Source organism: Gossypium raimondii, chromosome 7 (assembly GCF_025698545.1).
Source record: "Gossypium raimondii isolate GPD5lz chromosome 7, ASM2569854v1, whole genome shotgun sequence".
Classification (NCBI taxonomy): domain Eukaryota; kingdom Viridiplantae; phylum Streptophyta; class Magnoliopsida; order Malvales; family Malvaceae; genus Gossypium; species Gossypium raimondii.
The window spans coordinates 5428113-5447484 of record NC_068571.1 but is presented as its reverse complement, the minus strand read 5'-3'; the positions used below and the strand labels follow the sequence as shown (position 1 = coordinate 5447484).

The 19372-nt window shown below is 31.1% G+C and overlaps 3 protein-coding genes across 4 annotated transcripts; 2 read left to right on the top strand and 1 right to left on the bottom strand.

Annotated features, from left to right (window-relative positions):
- Positions 1 to 546: 546 nt before the first annotated feature.
- LOC105804299 (U-box domain-containing protein 9) lies at positions 547 to 2941 on the bottom strand. Its single transcript, XM_012636857.2, has 2 exons — positions 2443 to 2941; positions 547 to 1918 (listed from the first exon to the last, which is right to left on the bottom strand). Exons 1-2 carry the CDS (start codon positions 2734 to 2736, stop codon positions 833 to 835), a joined length of 1380 nt encoding a protein of 459 aa, XP_012492311.2. The 5' UTR covers positions 2737 to 2941; the 3' UTR covers positions 547 to 832.
- A 10633-nt stretch (positions 2942 to 13574) lies between these two features.
- Positions 13575 to 15720, top strand: LOC105804319 (ATP synthase subunit d, mitochondrial). 2 transcript variants are annotated; one of them, XM_052634021.1, is made up of 5 exons: positions 13575 to 13745; positions 14020 to 14101; positions 15037 to 15101; positions 15188 to 15274; positions 15364 to 15720. In XM_052634021.1, exons 1-5 carry the CDS (start codon positions 13575 to 13577, stop codon positions 15457 to 15459), a joined length of 501 nt encoding a protein of 166 aa, XP_052489981.1. In that variant the 3' UTR covers positions 15460 to 15720. The 2 variants fall into 2 exon arrangements, with proteins under 2 accessions (XP_052489981.1, XP_012492338.1); XM_012636884.2 differs by having other exon boundaries at positions 15358 to 15720.
- A 1280-nt stretch (positions 15721 to 17000) lies between these two features.
- On the top strand, positions 17001 to 18919 carry LOC105804328 (transcription factor bHLH62). The gene is made up of 6 exons (XM_012636894.2): positions 17001 to 17544; positions 17630 to 17770; positions 17866 to 17931; positions 17995 to 18063; positions 18161 to 18232; positions 18328 to 18919. Exons 1-6 carry the CDS (start codon positions 17176 to 17178, stop codon positions 18535 to 18537), a joined length of 927 nt encoding a protein of 308 aa, XP_012492348.1. The 5' UTR covers positions 17001 to 17175; the 3' UTR covers positions 18538 to 18919.
- Positions 18920 to 19372: the final 453 nt, after the last annotated feature.

Here is a 19372-nt window from a genome sequence, read left to right as displayed (position 1 = left end):
CATTTCAGGATTTTCAGGTACTGCAATGAAATAATACATTTATGAAAATGATGGATACAAGTCACTATCATAAACCCAGTTTCAACCAAGGAGGTTAAGGAGACGAGAACAAGAAGGAACTAGGCTTCTGCATCACTCTATTTAGGGCGGTAACTGTTACATTGAAGACTTTGGGAGGCTGCCAATTGGTTGGACCACAACACCAGAAATCAACAAACCATTCAATATGGACACATTCGTCCCCTTCCATATCTAGGAACCATTCATTTCTCCGAGTGATAGAGCCAACATGTACTAATGCAACAAAATTTCAAAGTATCTACGTCGTCATACGATGAATTGGTTATGGACAACACTAAGGACAATGCACAAGTTAGAAGATTAAATCTTTCTGCCATAAATCCAAGAATGAAGGATGAGATATCATGCAACTAGTGTAGAAAAAAGGGTTCAAGTTTATATATGGCAAGTAAAATTCAAGAAGCTGCTAAAAATGGCCATGTGAATTGTGTACAAACTGTTGGATCTACACAAAAAAAAAAGAAGAAAAAAGAATCTAATGCATGATTGGTATTCAAATAAGAACAGGTGTGTGTGGATGCAAAGGAAAACAACTTACAAGTTATTGGATGAAACAAAGAGAACATCTCATAAACATAAGCTCCCAACGTTTTTATTAACAGCGGCAGCTAACCGTTAAACCAGAGATTAAAACTCTGATGAGGGACAATAATTTACAAGATCAGATTGCTGATACGCGGAAGTGGTGACAGGGTGTTGGAAACAGAATTTACAGATGATGCACTTGGCGATATTGCATCGAGTGATATCTTCATGCAGTATGAGTAATATTAATAGCCCTTCTTAGTCTTTCGAGAATTCCATTAGCCTTTCTCTTGGATCTCGAAGTTCCATCTTGAGCAAGCTTAGATATTGTTCCGTAGCTAATTTCTTCTTCCTTTAGTGCCTTCCACTTGGTTCGATCATTAAGACAGACGGTGTGCAGGATTGCGATGCAATTTTCCTTATTCCGTTCACAATTGCTCTCCCTGACAATACGAAGCAAGCAAGGAACTGCTCCAAGCTCCCCCATTTCCTCAATAGCCCTTTGATGGGTCGAAAGCATTGCAAGGATAGCCAATAATTCATCTACATGCACACCATCCACAATCTTTTTTAAAATGACCCTTACTGCACCATCCCTCACAGCTCTTGCCTTATTCTCATGGATAATGCATAGGTTAAATATTGCAGAAGCAACATCTTTCATTGTCAACGGATGACCCTCGTCTAGAAGGTCAATGAGAGGTTTTAAGACACCAGATTTACCAATAAGAACCTTGTTAGAATCAAGTGCCGATAGAGTGAAAAGGGTCGCAGCTGCATTGCTCCTTGTTTCAATAGTTCCAGATCTCAGTGCTTCCATAAGAAGGGGAACAACCATTGGTGTTTCAGCAACAAGCTTCTTATTGCTGTCATGGATCGAAAGGTTCAAGAGTGTCGTAATCACATCTTCCTGGAGATCAGGGTGAACACCACTCTGAGAGTTGCATCTAGTGAGCGGGGTGAGCAGTTGAGTAATGGCATCAATGGATTCACCGAAAAGAGCTCGGAATGAAGGCACCTTTTTTGTCAACAAACGAAGCTCCTTTGCTGCTTCCTTCTGTTCAGGCACTGCAGCGGACAACTTGTCGAGCAAAGAAAAGAAACGATCACACTCTGCTTCCGTGATGCCCTCCTCCCTACCACACTGTACAGGGTTCGGCAGTTCTATCCCCTGACTCTTACACCACTGCGATATCATCTCCCTGATCAGGTGATTGGGAGTGAGAATCGTGTGAGAAAGAACTTGTTGGGTTCTAGGGCAAGTCCTATTGCCCGCATTCAGCCATTTCTGGATAAAGGGTCTGTCATATGTCTGCAAATCCAAATGAAACCAAATCAAGAACCAAGCTCCACAAAGAGTCAATAAATCCATTTTTAACATAAACTAGAACAAACAATCCAAGTGGTGAACTTGAATCCTCAGTATATTATACAAGCAAATTCATGCATTCCCAGAATTCAAGTCTCTAAAACAGAAAGATCGAGCAATAACATTCGCCATATTGAAATATTGTACAGTAAATATGTATTGAGAAAAAAAGGAATTGAAATCTTCAGATAGTAGTATTTCTAAATCTTCAAATTCAGCTAATTAATCTGAATCACGCGTAAGTGGCGATGAAGTTCTTATTGTAACCGGAAATGCAGACAAGAAAAATATACAAAGAATGTCAACCTAAAAATCATTTTCATGCACCCACATTTTCTTATCACCAAACAGTGAAACAAACTAACCACCTTCATCAAGAAAAGACCCAAAAATGAAATCTCAAAGCATCGCTTTCTTTTCCTTTCAATCTTGAAGAAACCAATCCAAAAGAAAAGGTCATTCATTACCTGACCAGAAGCTAAAATAACAGGATCTCTCATAAGCTGTTTAGAAAGAGGACATTTGAACTCTTCAGGACAGGGCACCGCTTCACGTAACTTAAAGGTGGCCGGCGAGGATCGTTTATTGAACATAATAAGGCCTCTCAAAGCACAAAGAGCATCTTTAGCTCGATCGATGGCATGGATGCTGTAATCATCGTCGTCGACGATAGTCCTAACCAGTCTCTGCAATTCTTTCTTCAGTTCCACTGCCTTCGCTCTCACCGTTGGATCCGAACTCAACACCCCCGTTTTCGCCATCCCACCCAATCAAAAAGGAATCAAAGACGTTAAACAAATTTATCAATGGAGAAAAGAACAGAGAATGAGGATACTCTGTTTCATTTTTCTCTATTCTGAACTGCGGATATTTTATTAAAAAGGAAAAAAACAAACGACAATTTAATACTTTCCTGCTATCTTCTTCTTCCTATTACTGCTCACCGCACTCCATTTTTATTTATTTATTTATTTATTTTGTTTTCTATTAATAATTGTTTTATCTTTTTATTTTCATTTTTAACTTTTTTCCTTAGCAGTGTGGGAGGTTTCTTCGCCGCTTCAATGCGTTTCTGTCCACCTTTGCGTTTAATTCGGATTTCGCCACGTAAGACTCTGGTTTTATTTCGCGGGATATTTTACTTCTATTTTTCCCTTCAAAATTATTACATAAATTTCTATTTGATTGTCTCCTCAATTTTATTACGATTTTATTGAATTAACAAAAATTAAACACGTGTTTTTATTCTTTAATTTTAATTTCTTAAATATATTTAATGGTGCTTTTGTATATATGTATTTATGTTATTTTTCATATTTCTATATTTATATATTTAAAACGAGAATTAACAATTTTATAATTTATATGAAAAATTAGTAAAAAGAATGAACTTTTCTATAATTTATATAATAAATTAGCAATAACCTATAGTTTAAGTTCATTGTGTTTACCAAGAAATTATGGACCAACTTCTTAGTTTTTTAAAAATATGACCAGGGATGTAACCAATTCAATCTCTATTCGAATAATGGCAAGTTTAAGCTCAACTCAAAATTTAAGGCTCAATACTCATTCGAGCTTGATAGAATATTAATTTATAAACCCGAGCGTGATTCAAAACTTAATCGGATTACTATAGCTTTAGCTCAATCAAGTTCATTTATCAAATTTCGTACACAAAATTGAACTCGATTAAGCTCCTTGGTATTCAAGCTTGAATCCATTCCTACTTAAGCCCTTCCTATATAATAAGGGTAAAAATGTAATGTTATAGTGTTAGAGATTGTATGACTCGAATCCCACTATATATTCCCGTTAAGCACAAAACGGACCATACGTCATAAGTTGAGTCCGTATAGATCCATACTTCTTCTATTTGACTTTGATTAGAACAAGGTTTTTCGACCCTTAAATAGATATACTCGAAACTTTTATTGTGTTATTCGTTTTTCAACATTAGTGAATTTCTTCTCCTCTGCACTTAGTTTTTTTTTTGAAAAGGTTTATACGTAAAATCTATCTGTTCTTATTTTTTTTTTCCTTTTTCTTGTTGCTTTGCAATCATTCTATCGTCATTATCGACGTTTATTACAACGCGTAGTACAAATTATACTAAACTCAAAAGTTTAATTAAGTTTGCAAGTCATTCGAATCAAGTATTACGATGTCAGTTCAAAGTTACTCAAGTTCAACTCAATAAATATTGAATCAAATTCAATTTTTTTTAATTGATCTCGAATAGCTTATGACATGCGAGGCTCAGTATTTTATTTAAAATCAAAATTTGAGAAATTTAATATAGACACCTCTTTCTAATTTATTTTTTCTTTATTTGAACTTGATTCATGGAATGTTTAGCCATCCTAATTTTGAAAATTGTTGAACATGTAAGAACAATTACATTGTAACCGATTTGGTCCTAAAGAAAACATGGTTTTGGACATTTAAGATGTGTATAGTATAAAATATACCACGTGTGGAACCAAATTAATTTTTAGACAAATTATGTACTCCATAATGCATGAAGGACCCACATGCTCCAACATGCATACAGCTGGCAACACGCTTGCCTTATATTTTTATTAAATAAATATCATTTAAATTTTTTTAATATAAAGTAAAATAATTCCAATAATAATTTATAATTTCTTTTTAATTTTTTTAAAATATTTTTCCTTTTTAATTATGGGGCGAGTCACCTGTATTTTAGGCCTGCCTAAAATGTAAGAGGGTTTAGATAAAAATATAAACTTCAAAAATAGGTTTAAATAAAAAATAATGCTTGTTTTCTAAACGAGCTAGGCCTTGGTAGAATTTTTCTTGGCTCGAACTTGATCCAACCTGAACTTTCTATTTTGTTTATTATTTTTTTGTCATTTCGTTATTATATTACTTACTAAGTTAAAATTATATCAGTCTTATTTAAATACAAATATATTTTTAATGTTTTTAGTGCATTTGATTTATTATATTTTTTAAAATTTATTTTGATATAAAAAGGTAGTTTAAACAAATTTCATACAATCGATGCGTGCCAAGATTTAACATTTTTAATTCGAGTTAAACTTAGACAAAATTTTAGCTCTATTTTCAAATCAGATCGAGTTAAAATTTAAAAAATAAATTTAAAATTTTATATCGATTTGACCTAAACCCGATCCTGCTCAATAAAATTTAAAACCTAAAATTTTAATGGTTTGGTTGGAAGCGTGGCAGAAGTTCACATCAGTCTAGTACAAGTAGATGAAATGAAAGGTATAACACGTGGCACACAGTAGCAAGAGATGGCGGTACATGTCAGACCAGGTAAGAAATTATGGCGAGGGGTTGAGGGAAGTATAAGCTGAACTGGAGAACACCAATAGTAGGTAGACCCAACCAATTACTTATAGGACTTTGGGTCAAAGTCAAGATCCATAGTTTTCTCAACAGAAATCGCGGCTGATTTAGGGTTTAGGGTCTCCTCAAATCCCAAGGAAGGACCATCTGCATTGCTAAAAATGTATTTCTAGGATTAATAGACTAATATTCTATTAAATATAAATTTATTTAAATGAAAATAAAATAAAATGGTAATTAAATTAGAGTTTTGCTAACATAGAACTCAATACGCGTTGGTTTTAACACATTACTACTATTAAGTTAAAATTATGTATTAATCACGTTTTATTATATAAATGTCATCTCTAGATGTGATCATAGTCGGGTCATGTTGTAACAAAATTTCAAACTCGTTTCATAGGTTCGGGTTCGGCTCGGTCCGAAAAATAGATTTAAAATTTTGTTCAAGTCCAGTCTAGTTTGGTCCACCCATATTTAATTTGTTTTAGATTATTTTTTATATAAAAATAAATTTAAAATATATAAAACATTAAACACACTAAAAACATTAAAATAAATATTTTTCAATAAATTAAAAATAAATTTATAAAATAAGTGCAACTTAACAAGCAAATATCTCTAAAATAGTAGCAAAATTAACAATAAAGCAAGAGTTATACAATATCTAAATAATAACAATAAAATAGTAGCAATATAACAATGAAATAACATTAAAATCATAGGAAAACAACATCATTTTTTTTTTACAAATTCAGGTCGAGCTTGGGTCAAAAAAGTTTACTCGAAAGCGAGTCTTATTTTTTGCCCAAACCTATTTTTCAAATTTATATTTTTACTTAAACCCTTCCATTTTCTGAGTGGATCGAGAAGCTTAATCATCTCACTAATATGACTAAATATTAATTTATTAAAAATTTAAATAGAAAACAAAAAAAAAATTAGGTGGAAGAATCTTGGGGAGCAGTGAAGATGAAAGTCAAATCCCATTAAGTTTAAGGAGAAAAGACATGTGGCTTGATACAATTAAGCCCCAAATCTCTCACATTTTTTGTATTTCTTCATAGTCATGTAAAGTTGAGATTCTTAATTAAATGCTGTAAAAATGGTACAAGGGAATTAGGCAATGTTTATTAAAATAATGGAAACACAGTTGCTTGATTAACATCAAAAAAATAATTGGAATAAATTAGATCCAAATAAATGATTTATTTCTGAATGGATCACATTTAATATAAGTTAATGATTAGGTGTTTGAATCATTAAACAGTCTTTTAATATATAGTTTTTATGGGATCATGTACTAGAGAGTATCTTTGAAATTAATGATACATCATGTGACAGAAGAATGAAAGTAAAGTCATCCTCAAATAATTATCGTTTAACTTGATTGCCATTAGTTTTGTTGCAGATACAAAAAAACGTAGGTTCGAGTACGTTAAAGTACATCATCTTCTTATTTATGAGTTAGAAAGAGTCTATGGGTAGTTCAAAGAATATATATATATTATCGTTTAACGATTACATGCTTTTTAGAACGATTTTTAATTGCCTATTTTCAAATATAATTATTGTGCAGGTAAAGAGTATTCTCATCAAATTTTTATGTTAAGTGGAATTAGACTTTTAAAACAAAATAAGCATTCCCAATATTATTAACTTTTTTGGCATTTTACATGTCCGTTTCATAGTTTATATTTGGGGTTTATAGTTATCACTTTCAACAAATTCTCAACGTAGTTTTTCATGTCTATAAGATTTGGATCCAAAATTTTATTTAAGGGACATTAAATTTTGGGTAAACTATAGTAGTAGTCATTCAATTACAAGTAAATTTCTTTTTTGATCATCCAACTATATGAAAAATTACAAAATAATCACTCAACTATTTATTTTTGTCTTTTTTGGATCACCAATAGGTTAATAGTGGTAGCTTTTAGGCTTTGCTTGGTTGAGGGGAAAGAAAATTGGAACGATGAAAATTTGAAGGGGTAGAAAACTAGAATGATGGAGAATATAATTTGTCTTTTCATATGTGTGCTCGATAGAAATTAGAAAAGATGAAAAAACGAAAAGAAAAAAGTAGTTTTCTTTCTCTCCATTACTTGGTAGAGTTGAAAAACGAAATGAAAGGAAATAAAACATTTGAAAAATGCATAGTTTTCAACTAACATGTACGTCTCTCTTATTTTTTCTCCTTTCATCATTCCAATTTGAAAAAAGTATTTTTTGTATACATCAGGATGAAAAATAATCGTCTTTCCTTTCACTTTTCTTCTAACTAAGCACACTCAGAATTTATTTTCTTTCTACATTTCCACTCTTTTCTCCTATCCTTTCACTTTTTTCACTCAACCAAGCACACTCTTAAAATTGACATAATAACAACTTTAACCCTCGATTTTATATATGGCGTCAATTTAGTCTTAATTTACTTAAATCTTTTAACTTGTAAATCCAACACGCGGGTAATAGGGTAAAAGGTGTCATTGTTTGGAGGTTTCAATTTGAAGTCCAAGACATGTGAGTGATGGGAATCTTTTGTTTGCCTTGAATTGAGGACAAAGATACATAGTGTTGCTTGTTTTATAGCTTTATTGAGATGGATGGATGGCATGAGTTTAGTGGATAAAATGAAGTTTGGAGTTTAGCTTTCTGAATGGGATGCAACAATTTCCATGTGTTCATAACCCTAAGCCCCATCAGGCAGGGACAACTATCATTGCGCCACTCATATACAAACTTGTGAAGAGAATATAGTCCCCTATATGTGTGCGTTAGTTTTCAACTCATCTTTCCCCTAAGATTGTGGTGTTTGTTTGTGTGATGAGAGAAAAAGAATGGAGCTTTGGGAGTTCTAATGTTTAATCGAATTGAGTAAAAGAATTGTGTTAATTGAGTTGGTGATTTTTATTTTATTATTCTAATTGATTTGAATTTTTTCAAATCGAGTTAAGTGAAATTGTTCGAGTTAAATTTAAAAATTAAACATGTCAAATTAAAATCTTATTACAATATAACTAATTTGAAACTGTAGATATTTGAATTTTAAAAAGCAAAATAAGAAAAAAATAAGATACTTTAGTATAATAAACTTGAATAGTTAATTAATAAGTCCCAACATTATTATTTTAGAAAATTTTAAACTTTTAACTTTATATATTCTTTAGATTTTTAAATTTTTAAAATTATAAATTTTGGATTTTTATAATTATTTTGAACTTTTTTGTAATTTTTGTCGAGATCAATTTGTTCATTTTCAAAACTAACAGGATCAAAGGGGTATTGTTATTCGAATTGTAAAATTCAATTTGACTCAAACTCGAATTACTTATTCGAGTTGACTCGGAAAAATCAAATAGCTCGATTCGATTAACTAGAAATTCAATTTTTTTTTCTAATTTTTTCGAATCTAACCGAGTTTTGTTCATCCCTGTTGCTAGCTGCATAAATACTAGGGGTGAGCAAAACTCGATTTGATTAGAAAAAATCATTTTTTTTACATTTTCGAGTTAATCGAATCGAGTTATTTGAGTTATTCGTATTATTCAAGTTATTATTCGAGTTAACTCGAATAACTCGATTTGAATTTTGAGTTTGAGTCGAGTTGAATTTCACAATTCGAATAACAAATTAGTGTAAATACCCTTTTGGTCCTTGTTAACTTTGAAAATAAGTAAATTGGTCTCTCACACAACAAAATTACAAAATCAATTAAAATAATTTTCAAAATTCAAAATAAATTTTAAAATTCAAAATATTTATAAAAAAATCAAAATTTATATTTTTAAAATTCTAAAAAATTTAAAAATTAAAATTTTAAATTTTTCTAAAATAATACTTTCAAACCTAATTAACGATTCAAAATTATCATACTCAAGTATCTTTTTAAAAAAATTTCTTTGAATTTTTTTCAAATATATATGGTTTCAAATTTAAGTGCTCTAACATGAAATTAGTTATATTTGTAATGTCATTTTTATTTGATATATTTAAATTTTTAATTTAACTCGAACAATTTCACTTGATTCGACTCAACTTGAATATCATTTCACTTGACTCAATTCGAAAAAAATTTAAATTGAATTAGAATAATAAAATAGAACTTATGAACTCGATTAACTCAAAATTTTTTTAATCCAATTCGATCCAACGCAGAACCTAACAAATAATTACACAATCACTTCATCCATGAAAATGGGTGGGTTTAATAGGTTTTGTTTTAATGGGTCGTTATATATGAGGGTGGGGGCATTACGTGAAGGTGTTGAAATCCAAATGTAGACTGTAGAGGATGTGATCATGTAATCTTCCCTATTTGGATAATTACGTCTCTAACTTCGTTCTAAAAATCCATTAAGGCCCATTGGTGACTGCTGTTCCTAGTTATTATTATTATTAAGCTTGTTGTTAATCTTGACCCAAATTTAGTGCTTCATCAAAACTGGGCTATGAAACCCTAAACTATAATTATTATATTTAAGTATTGACCCAACTCGAAGCCCAAGAAGGAAAGCTGAGATCCGATCAGGGGAACTTCTTATCCCGCAATGCGTGGCGTGCGTTAGGAATATATTTTGGTCAATTTTGGGATCTTGCCCTCCCAATTCCCATTGCTTTAAAGCAAATATGGATCAGCCACACCAAACTTAAAAAAGCAAATAGCATTCGCACTAGTTTTTTTGGAAAGTTGGTGACTTCTCGTCAACTTTTTAATTAGTTTTTGTCTTGAGAGTATTTTAGAATAATAAATGATTTTACTTGTCGATTTAGACTCGTGTTGTCTTAAGTTTTATATGTTATTTTTTGTTTGTTTTTCCATTATTTAATAAGTCCTTAGTTTTAGAAGTAACACGTTTTTTAGTCTTGTTTATGCATTTAATAGTAGTTTTACAGATGATTGTAGGGATGATTATATTATCGTCCTCTCTAGTTTGGTAAATGCTCGATTCTTTTGCTGATTTTTGCTCGTCGCTTTGGACCATCCAAGACCAATTTCCTTATCATATTATGTGCTTGCAATCATTCCAAATATCTCGTGCTTGAGTTGTGGCATAGCCAATTGTCAACGTGTCATAATATTTTATTGATGTTGAGACCAAAATCTTTGTTATGTTGATAGAACTTATCCTTCACCATAAAAAAGAAAAACAAATAACATTCGCAGTGATTAAGGTTTTTCATTTCACATTTTAATGATTTATATCATTTTCTCCCTTAATTTGTACACATTTTATCTTCGAAAGCTGCTGACTGCATCCCCTCTCCCCCTCTTCTTCTTCTTTTTTTGGTAATAAATCTGGGTTTGGCCCTCTAAATATATGCAGTAAAGACATTAACTTGAGCTGACCACCTTTTTGTGGATGGTGCATATAGTAGGCTAGAGGGATATAATTAATTTATAAAGTGTTGGCAAAATAATCGGAAACAAAAAAGTTGGAAGTAGAGATAGCAGTTGAATGTGATAGGACTGTGGGAGTTGCCTGGTCAGCCATGCCACAAGACCACCATTTAATGGAGTAGTAGTAGTTGAATTTTGACCACCTTTATTATTTCACGCATCCTGCATGAATACCTATTAATTGAATATAAAAAAATAATTAATTTACAAAAATTTCGGCAAAAAAAATCATTTTACAAACTAACAAATGTATCTTTTAATGTATTTTTTTAAGTACTACATTTTAATGTTACCATTTTAATCAAAGCATCATATATCTATATGTAAATTTTTTTATAAATATATTTATAAACTAACAATTGAAGATATTGCCTCAGATTCGGGTTTTGTCTCCTGACTTTGCGAAGAGTCCTACTCCTATAGATTCACAGAGAGAACACCTCGATTAATAGAAAGAGTATGTAGCTGAAAGTTGTATAGATAATTAATTGTGAAATATGCATGCGTGAATATTTAAACCACGAACCAAGACATCAACTGTTTTTATGATTGAAAAGATAAGAATAATTTTTGTATAGAAAGAATAAATATTGTATCAAGTTACAAGGCAGTATACATCTTAACAACTGAATTAATAAGTTTTATATAATCCTATTTAGGGTGGATTTGGATAGACGATGCATTTACCTGCGGTTAGTGTGAAAACAACGATGACGATGAGATTAGATACTATAGCAATAATGTAGCATTCACGTAACACTTAGATTTTTAGATGAAGAATGCAAATTTATTGTTATTTATAGTATAAAGTGATCATAAATGAGAGATCACAAGGGTTGGCAAACACTTGATGCTTCATTTAAATCCAAAAGGAAAAACGCAAGTGTGTTCAAAGAAAGAGACGAATAACCAAATATTTAAGCAAATCTATGTGCCGGGTCAGCCATGGAATTTTCCCTTTTCAATTGAATTTATTTCTCATACATTTTCATTTATTCATCAAGTTAAGGTCCCCCCAAAAATTATCAAGTCCCAAAAAAATAAAAATTCTCACAAATACTAAATATGTTCAAAGGTTAGGTTACATTATTTGTCCAAGTACGAAATCTGATTAATTTTTGAGAAATTTTGGAGAAAAACATCAAGTTCAATGATGGGTATGGACAAATAAGGTTTAATCTTTTAGGGATTGCTCACGTAAGATTCTAACGTTTCAAAATGCTCAAATACAGGTCTGAAACTTTCAAATATGCTCAAATAAGGGCCTGCCTGAGTTTTTAGATTGCATGCGCGGAATACATTTGTGGTATTGAATTAAAAAATAGTGAAAAATTCATTGATATGGCATGGCATGCTTACAATTAAAAGGTCACCCATGGCACAATTGGTCACATAACTTTTTTATACAAACAATTTGAAGGGATTAAAGAATAATTACACCAAAGCTTTATTTTTAACTAAAATTAAATAATAATAAAAATACCAAACTCCATCTTCTTCATCAACAACACTCATTATCTTCTACTCCATAAATTTATCTTTCTTTTAAAAATGAATCCTGCAATAACCATCCAAACTTTCATAGTTTAGGTACCGAATTAAAGAATAGAAGCGCTTTCCTTCGATTCATGATTTAGATACTCACAGGAATTTTTTCTTTCAATTTACTTTTTAGTTAATTCATTTTAAAATCATATCATATTTCAATAAAGAATTAATTCCATGTCATCAAAATTTAATTTAGTCAATGGTTATATAAGTACGTAGTTAGTGATTAAATTGGTACGATGTGTACCGTTAATTGGATTAAATTTAGAGCAATCAAAATAGGAACGACATGAATCATTGACTAAATTATTTTTATTTGGGTTATTCTAATTTTTTATTAATTTAGTCACTGCCGTTAGAATAATTTCTCAAAATAGTTATTCAACCATTATCTCATTAACGAGAAATTGACTGAACTCGCCACATCTGCATTTTTATATTCCGTTGCAAAATTACAAAATGGAAAAAATATTCATTTAGTTTCTTTAAAATTTACACTTTCCTTTATCTTTTTATGATTTTGTTGACGAAATATTCAATTTGGAATTGGATGGTAAATGAAAAAAAATCATATCATTTTAAAACAATAAATATTAATCCTATTCTAATTTGACTTTATTTAATTCCTTTTAATATTATAAAATTAATTTGAACTATTTAATAGTGAATAGATTAATTGGATCGTGACTTAATAGAAGCAATTATTTCATGGACTCTTTCCACCACATCATCCACAATCCCTTTCCAATTATTTAATGACATTTCAGCAATTTTTTTCATGTCACTAACAAGTAATTCTGATTTTTTTTTTGCTCTGAACCTTGAACCATAAATCTCAAACTCAACTCTGAACCTTGACTCTTGAATCCTAAACCCCAAACCTGAACTTGAACCTTGAAACTTAAACCCTAAAACATGAATCATAAACACAAAACCCTAAACCTCACACACTAAATCTTAAACCCTAAACATTGAACCTTAAACTTAGAGCGTGTTTGGTTGGGTGTATTGGATTAGCCAATACATCCCTAATCCGTGGGCCCCACTAATCCCCACTTAATCCCGTGTTTGGTTTGATGTATTGCCTATTACATGCATATCACAACACGGATGTATTCCCCATTTTCTCTGCTTCAACAACGATTAGCCATTCCGTTTCAAAAGTAAGGATTAGCTAATCGTTTCTGTTTTACCCTCCCCAGCCAAAATCTGCTGCTCCACCCCACCCCCTCCCTCCCAACATCAACAGCAGTTTTCTTCGAACCAAATCTCCACTGTCTCGCGTTTGGGAAGCGAGAAAGTGCGGGAAAAATGAGCGGACCGGGGAAGAAAGTCGTCGATGTCGCGTTCAAAGCATCAAAGAACATTGATTGGGAAGGGATGGCTAAGCTTTTGGTCTCCAATGAGGCTCGCAAAGAGTTTGCTACTCTTCGTCGCACTTTTGATGAAGTTAACTCTACTTTACAAACCAAATTCAGCCAGGTCTTTTTCTTATATTCTCTCTAATCCCTAGCTCCTTTTTAGCATTTTTATTGATTTTTTTCATAGATTTGTTGGGTTAATCCGTTGATTAGATCTTAGGGTTTTAGTTTTTTAATGATGATTTTAATATTTTATATTGAAATAAATTTTCAATAAGGTTGAATTTTTTTGTTCAAGGTTTGATTTTGGAACTTTTTTTTTTCATTTTTAAGGAAATTTTAGTTTTGTTCAAGGTTTTAGTCCTATCTTGTTAATAATCCGATTTCTTAAGCAGGAACCTGAACCCATTGACTGGGAGTACTATAGAAAAGGAATTGGCTCTCGCCTGGTAGATATGTACAAAGAGGCATATGAGAGTAAGTTAATTTGATAGTTATCATATTTGGCCTACTCTCTATCCAATTTTCCAGTCATCCTATATATGGTTATGCTTAGATCAGTTGCAGGTCTGTAAAATCATAAATTGTTTGGCTTCCACATGTTTGTGTTCTTCATGCGGTGCCACTTCCTGAATTTGTTACTTTGAAGATCATCTCTATGGTACAAGGGAACTATTACTTAGTTGGATGCTGATATGGTCACCTTAAGTAGCTAGCTCTTTCCTTTCTTCACTCTCAGTTTTTGGGGTTTTGAAAGGGGTATTAGTAAAGTATGGATTTTATTGCTATTGCTTTATATTTCTCTGACTGTTTTTTACGGAAATATCAATGCCTGACCTATATCTAGACCATAGATATGGGGATATGACCCTTCAAGGACCCTACAAATTCTTGGAAAAAAGTTAAACATACCCATTTTGGACATTTAGCCTGATCAGACACTTGCACTCGAGTTTGCGTAACACAATTATCAATCATTTTCTAGCTCCAGATCTCCTTGATCTTTCCTAGATCAGTTCCATGCCCCATACTTCACTGAAAGTTAAATGGAAATCAATTGCCAATGAGGACATTGTTTAAATTGGCTGCTATTTTGTTTGCAAATACAATTCTTATTTGTGTGCAATTCACTTGTTGAATGCTATTAGCATTTAACAATTTCAGATTAATGTCGTAGATGTTTCATTTCAATAATGCTATTATGTGATCAGATTCTTCTGGACACCAAAACTTGAGATACTCCTATACTTATGTTCAAAGTAGAATGAAGAAAATATAGACATCTAGCTACTCAATTCTCACTTGTGCGCAATTTCTAGCAATGCAGAATCATATTTATCATGCTTGTTATAAGGTTTGGATGGAGTTTTGAGGATTCACCGTTACAAATGTTATATACTCTTCCATTGCAGGTGTAGAGATCCCCAAGTTTGTTGACACCGTCACTCCTCAATACAAACCAAAATTTGATGCATTGGTGAGAATCAACAGGATAATTGACTCTCTTTTACCCTGTCTCCAAGTTTTTTCCTCGAATGATGTGCTATTTATTTGTGGTTATAGCTTGTAGAATTGAAAGAGGCAGAGGAGAAATCCTTAAAAGAGTCTGAGCGATTGGAGAAAGAAATTGCCGAGGTTCAAGAACTTAAGGTAATAAATAAAACAATGCCGAAATGTGTGTTGTTGTGTTCCAAATCACAATTGCTGAATTTTTTATCTTTTTTTATGAACAGCAAAAGATCAGCACCATGACCGCAGACGAGTACTTTGAGAAACATCCAGAGCTTAAAAAGAAATTCGATGATGAGATCCGGAATGAATACTGGGGCTATTGACATCTTTGTGAATTTAATGGCCAAGCTTTTGGTCTCGACTAGAATTTCTGAACCGTTTCTATTGTTTTAACCCCTTTTCTCTTGTGCGGTGATCTGGGTTGGAAAGATTAGGCTGTAATGATAAGAAAATAATTGTGTGAGAAAAATTTATCCAATCATTTGAGAAACAAGGTGGATCTTGTAAGACATGCATTCTATTTAGCAGGCATCTGCAGTCATACTTTCATGGCAAAATTTTTACTGTCTGCCCTCTTCATTCCATTCTGTTTTATGTTTATTATTTGAATATTATCTAGATACAATTGAATTTGGACACCTATTTATCTAGATCCATTCTATATGTATTTTTTAATAAGTGGTTATTTATATTATTAGTATTTTGAAATTTTAAATTATATAAATTAATATAAAAAAGGTTTTTACATCAAGAATGAATTTATTGATTCAAGTGCATCTAGACAATCATTTATCCAAACTCATCGGGACGTGCTTTTTAGTTATTTTTAATATTAATTATTTTAAATTGTATAAATTCATATAAGAAAATTTATTATTAAGAATTTTATGAAATTATATATTATTATTAAATTATATGTAATAATAATTATTTTAAATTATACAAATTCATAAAATATAATTTATTAGTTATAATTATTTTAAATTTTATTAAATCATATATTTTAATTAAAATATATTTAATATTAATTATTTCAAATTTTCTTTTATAGTATCATATATTATGATTTGAGTAAATTCATATAAGAATATTAATTATTAAGAATTTTATTAAATTATATATTTTAATTATAATATATTTAATAATAATTATGTTAATTTATATTTTTCAAGATCATATATTATGATTTAAGTAAATTCATATAAGAATATTAATTATTAAGAATTTTATTAAATTATATATTTTAATTAAAATATATTTAATAATAATTATGTTTAAATATGATTAAATTATTTATTATTGATATTAATAATCTTATTAAAATTTAAATAACAATAACAATAATAATTTACCAAAACAAATTTCGCTAATTATTAAGAATTTTATTAAATTAAATATTTTAATTAAAATATATTTAATAATAATTATGTTTAAATATGATTAAATTATTTATTATTGATAATAATAATATTATTAAAATTTAAATAACAATAACAATAATCATTTACCAAAACAAATTTATGCTAAGGGTATTCTAGTCATTTTAGTTTTTTCCATTATGCTATTACATCTCTATTCCATTCAACCAAACACAAGATTACTATTACGCCTCTATTCCATTACATTCAACCAAACAGTTGATTTGCTATTACACCTCTAATCCAATACAGCGAACCAAACGTGCCCTTAGGGTTCAGGGGTTCATAGTTCAAGATTTAGGGTTTGAGGTTTGGTATTAAAAGTCAAATGATCCTAACCTTTTTTTTTTTCCCTCGTCCTTTTTCTTTATTTATTTCTCCTTAGCATTTCGTTACCTAACCAATCTTCTTCTTTCTCTTCTCTATATATAAAAAAGTAATGTAATCATTTTGATCTCACAAATACAGCACATTCATTTCCATTCACAGTTCACCTCTTTTCTCTTTCCCAAACATAAAGAATCCAAAGCTCAACTATCAAACTATTTATCACTCTTTTTTTCAAATTGCCCCTTTCTTCATCTGGATTTTCACATTCACCTAATAACCTTTCCTTCTTCCATGGACAACCAGTTTTCCCTCAATGCACCACCATTCCACCTTGAACCCTCCCTATCAGCTTCCTACTACCTATCTTCCGCCATGGACATTCATGCAACCGAGCTGAATTGCTCCCAACATTGTGAACAACCAACTGATTATTATGGTCTACACTTCCACCTCCCCCTGAGTTCAATGCCATCCCAAGTTGGTGGTTTTCAAGGGAACAACAACAACATTTCTCCATTGCAGGGTCGATCAAAGTCTGTCACTTCTCAAAATGAATCATTACTGAATCCCAATGCTGATTTGGAAGCTTCAAAATATTGGAATTCAAGGAAAAGAACAAAAACAGTGGAAACTTCAGCTTCACCAACAATTGCTGCAAAGGTACAATAGACTTTAAGGTCTCAAAATTGCAACTCTAGAAAATTTATTTCAACATTTAAGACACTAAAATTATATCCATTTCCAGGGGTCTGAAAGAAACCAAGAATCAAATGAAAAACGGAGCAACACTAATACCAATACTAAGCCTCTAGAACCTCCCAAGGACTATATTCATGTTAGAGCAAGAAGGGGTGAAGCCACTGACAGCCACAGTTTAGCTGAAAGAGTGAGAATCATATATATACTGTTCTGAATTCAAGCATGACCAACTGGGTTTTTCTTGCATTTAACAAAGGCTATATAAATTTGTCACTTGATCAGGTCCGTAGAGAGAAAATTAGTGAAAGAATGAAGCTTCTGCAAGATCTTGTTCCTGGTTGCAACAAGGTAATTTGGAAATGCCTTTATTGTGATAAGTGAGAATTTACTGATCAAACCCTCTAATTGCAGGTCATTGGAAAAGCAGTTATGCTGGATGAAATTATAAAATACGTTCAATCATTGCAGAGACAAGTTGAGGTAGATTAATATTGATGAACATATATAGTGATCAAAAAATTTTCTTTAGATAAATTTTCATGACTAATGGTTATGAGAATTTTTTTTCCATGAAAAGTTCCTCTCAATGAAGCTAGCTTCAGTTAATAGCAGACTGGATTTTAAGCTGGATAGTGTCATGTCCGAGGATGTAAGTCTAAGCTTTAATGTCAACAATTATATATTTATTTCATTTCTCTAAAGAACAATGTTTCAGTTCTTTAAATTTCCTTTTTCTTTTTTCAGATATTTCAATCAAACAACAATTTTGCACATCCAATATCCACAATAGATTCCTGGGCATCAGCCATTTTTGGGCAGCAGCAGCAAAACCTTGCACTGCATAGCAATGTTTCTAATGGGACAATGACCCAATGCTCAGTGCAGCCAATGGATACTGCAATATGGCCCCAACTTCAACACCCATTTACCTCCAATCAACTTCCCCTTAGCTAATTTCATTTTCACAAAACCTTAGCCAGGAATGGGGTTACAATGAGAAAACTTCCAGGGTAAGAAAAAGTCATAATCTCACACATAATTATATAATAAGTCGTTCATGGTAGACTGATTATTGTATTAATGCGGGGTCAAATCGAGTATCCCATATGAAAGTTGAGGTCTAATAACCATTACTTGGTCCTGGTTTGAAGTTCCAGAACAGCTGCTGTGCAATGTATATACAAAGAATATTATCCAAGTAGTGTAAAATTTGTGTATTTGCTGGTGCAATCATCTTTATAGCAAAAGCACCAACATTAAGATATCATGTAACAGCATCTTTTAATTATATAAGAGCATCAAGGGTGGCAGTGGACTAGACCCTATCAATCATTCAGCTCTATAGTCTCACTTACTTTCAACATTATTTCTTTGAAAAAAATGAAAGTTGGGTTTTTATAATAAATATACAGATTTTATAATTTTGTTCTAATTTTAAGGAATTCAATAAATTCAACCTTCAAATTTACACATTTTTAATTTAGTCTTGATTCTTAAAATTTAAAGATAAAAATTATTTAAAAGTTCATTTTTCGATAAAAATACACACAAAATTATAAATAAATGAATACCCAATCTTCTCTTTTTCTGACATGAAATTTATTTCTTAAAATAATGATTTTATGAATAAAATATTTTTTAAAAGCCCAAAAAAGACTTGAATCAAATTCAAGATTTCTTTTTTTAGTTTTATTTTAAAAATAATAATCTATTTATTATAGGTCACGCCTTATTTATTAGTTTTTGCCAAATTTGTCAAGTGTTAAGTACCGCCTTCGTCACAATCACC

Excerpts from the sequence above, each read along its gene's own strand:
- LOC105804299 (XM_012636857.2), bottom strand. The coding sequence starts at position 2,736 with ATGGCGAAAACGGGGGTGTTGAGTTCGGATCCAACGGTGAGAGCGAAG. Across the intron at positions 1,919-2,442 it reads TTATTTTAGCTTCTGGTCAG|ACATATGACAGACCCTTTAT; the intron begins GTAATGAATGAC and ends TTGGATTTGCAG.
- LOC105804319 (XM_012636884.2), top strand. The coding sequence starts at position 13,575 with ATGAGCGGACCGGGGAAGAAAGTCGTCGATGTCGCGTTCAAAGCATCA. Across the intron at positions 15,102-15,187 it reads AACCAAAATTTGATGCATTG|CTTGTAGAATTGAAAGAGGC; the intron begins GTGAGAATCAAC and ends TTGTGGTTATAG. Across the intron at positions 15,275-15,357 it reads CCGAGGTTCAAGAACTTAAG|CAAAAGATCAGCACCATGAC; the intron begins GTAATAAATAAA and ends TTTTATGAACAG.
- LOC105804328 (XM_012636894.2), top strand. The coding sequence starts at position 17,176 with ATGGACAACCAGTTTTCCCTCAATGCACCACCATTCCACCTTGAACCC. Across the intron at positions 18,064-18,160 it reads CATTGCAGAGACAAGTTGAG|TTCCTCTCAATGAAGCTAGC; the intron begins GTAGATTAATAT and ends TTCCATGAAAAG. Across the intron at positions 18,233-18,327 it reads ATAGTGTCATGTCCGAGGAT|ATATTTCAATCAAACAACAA; the intron begins GTAAGTCTAAGC and ends TTCTTTTTTCAG.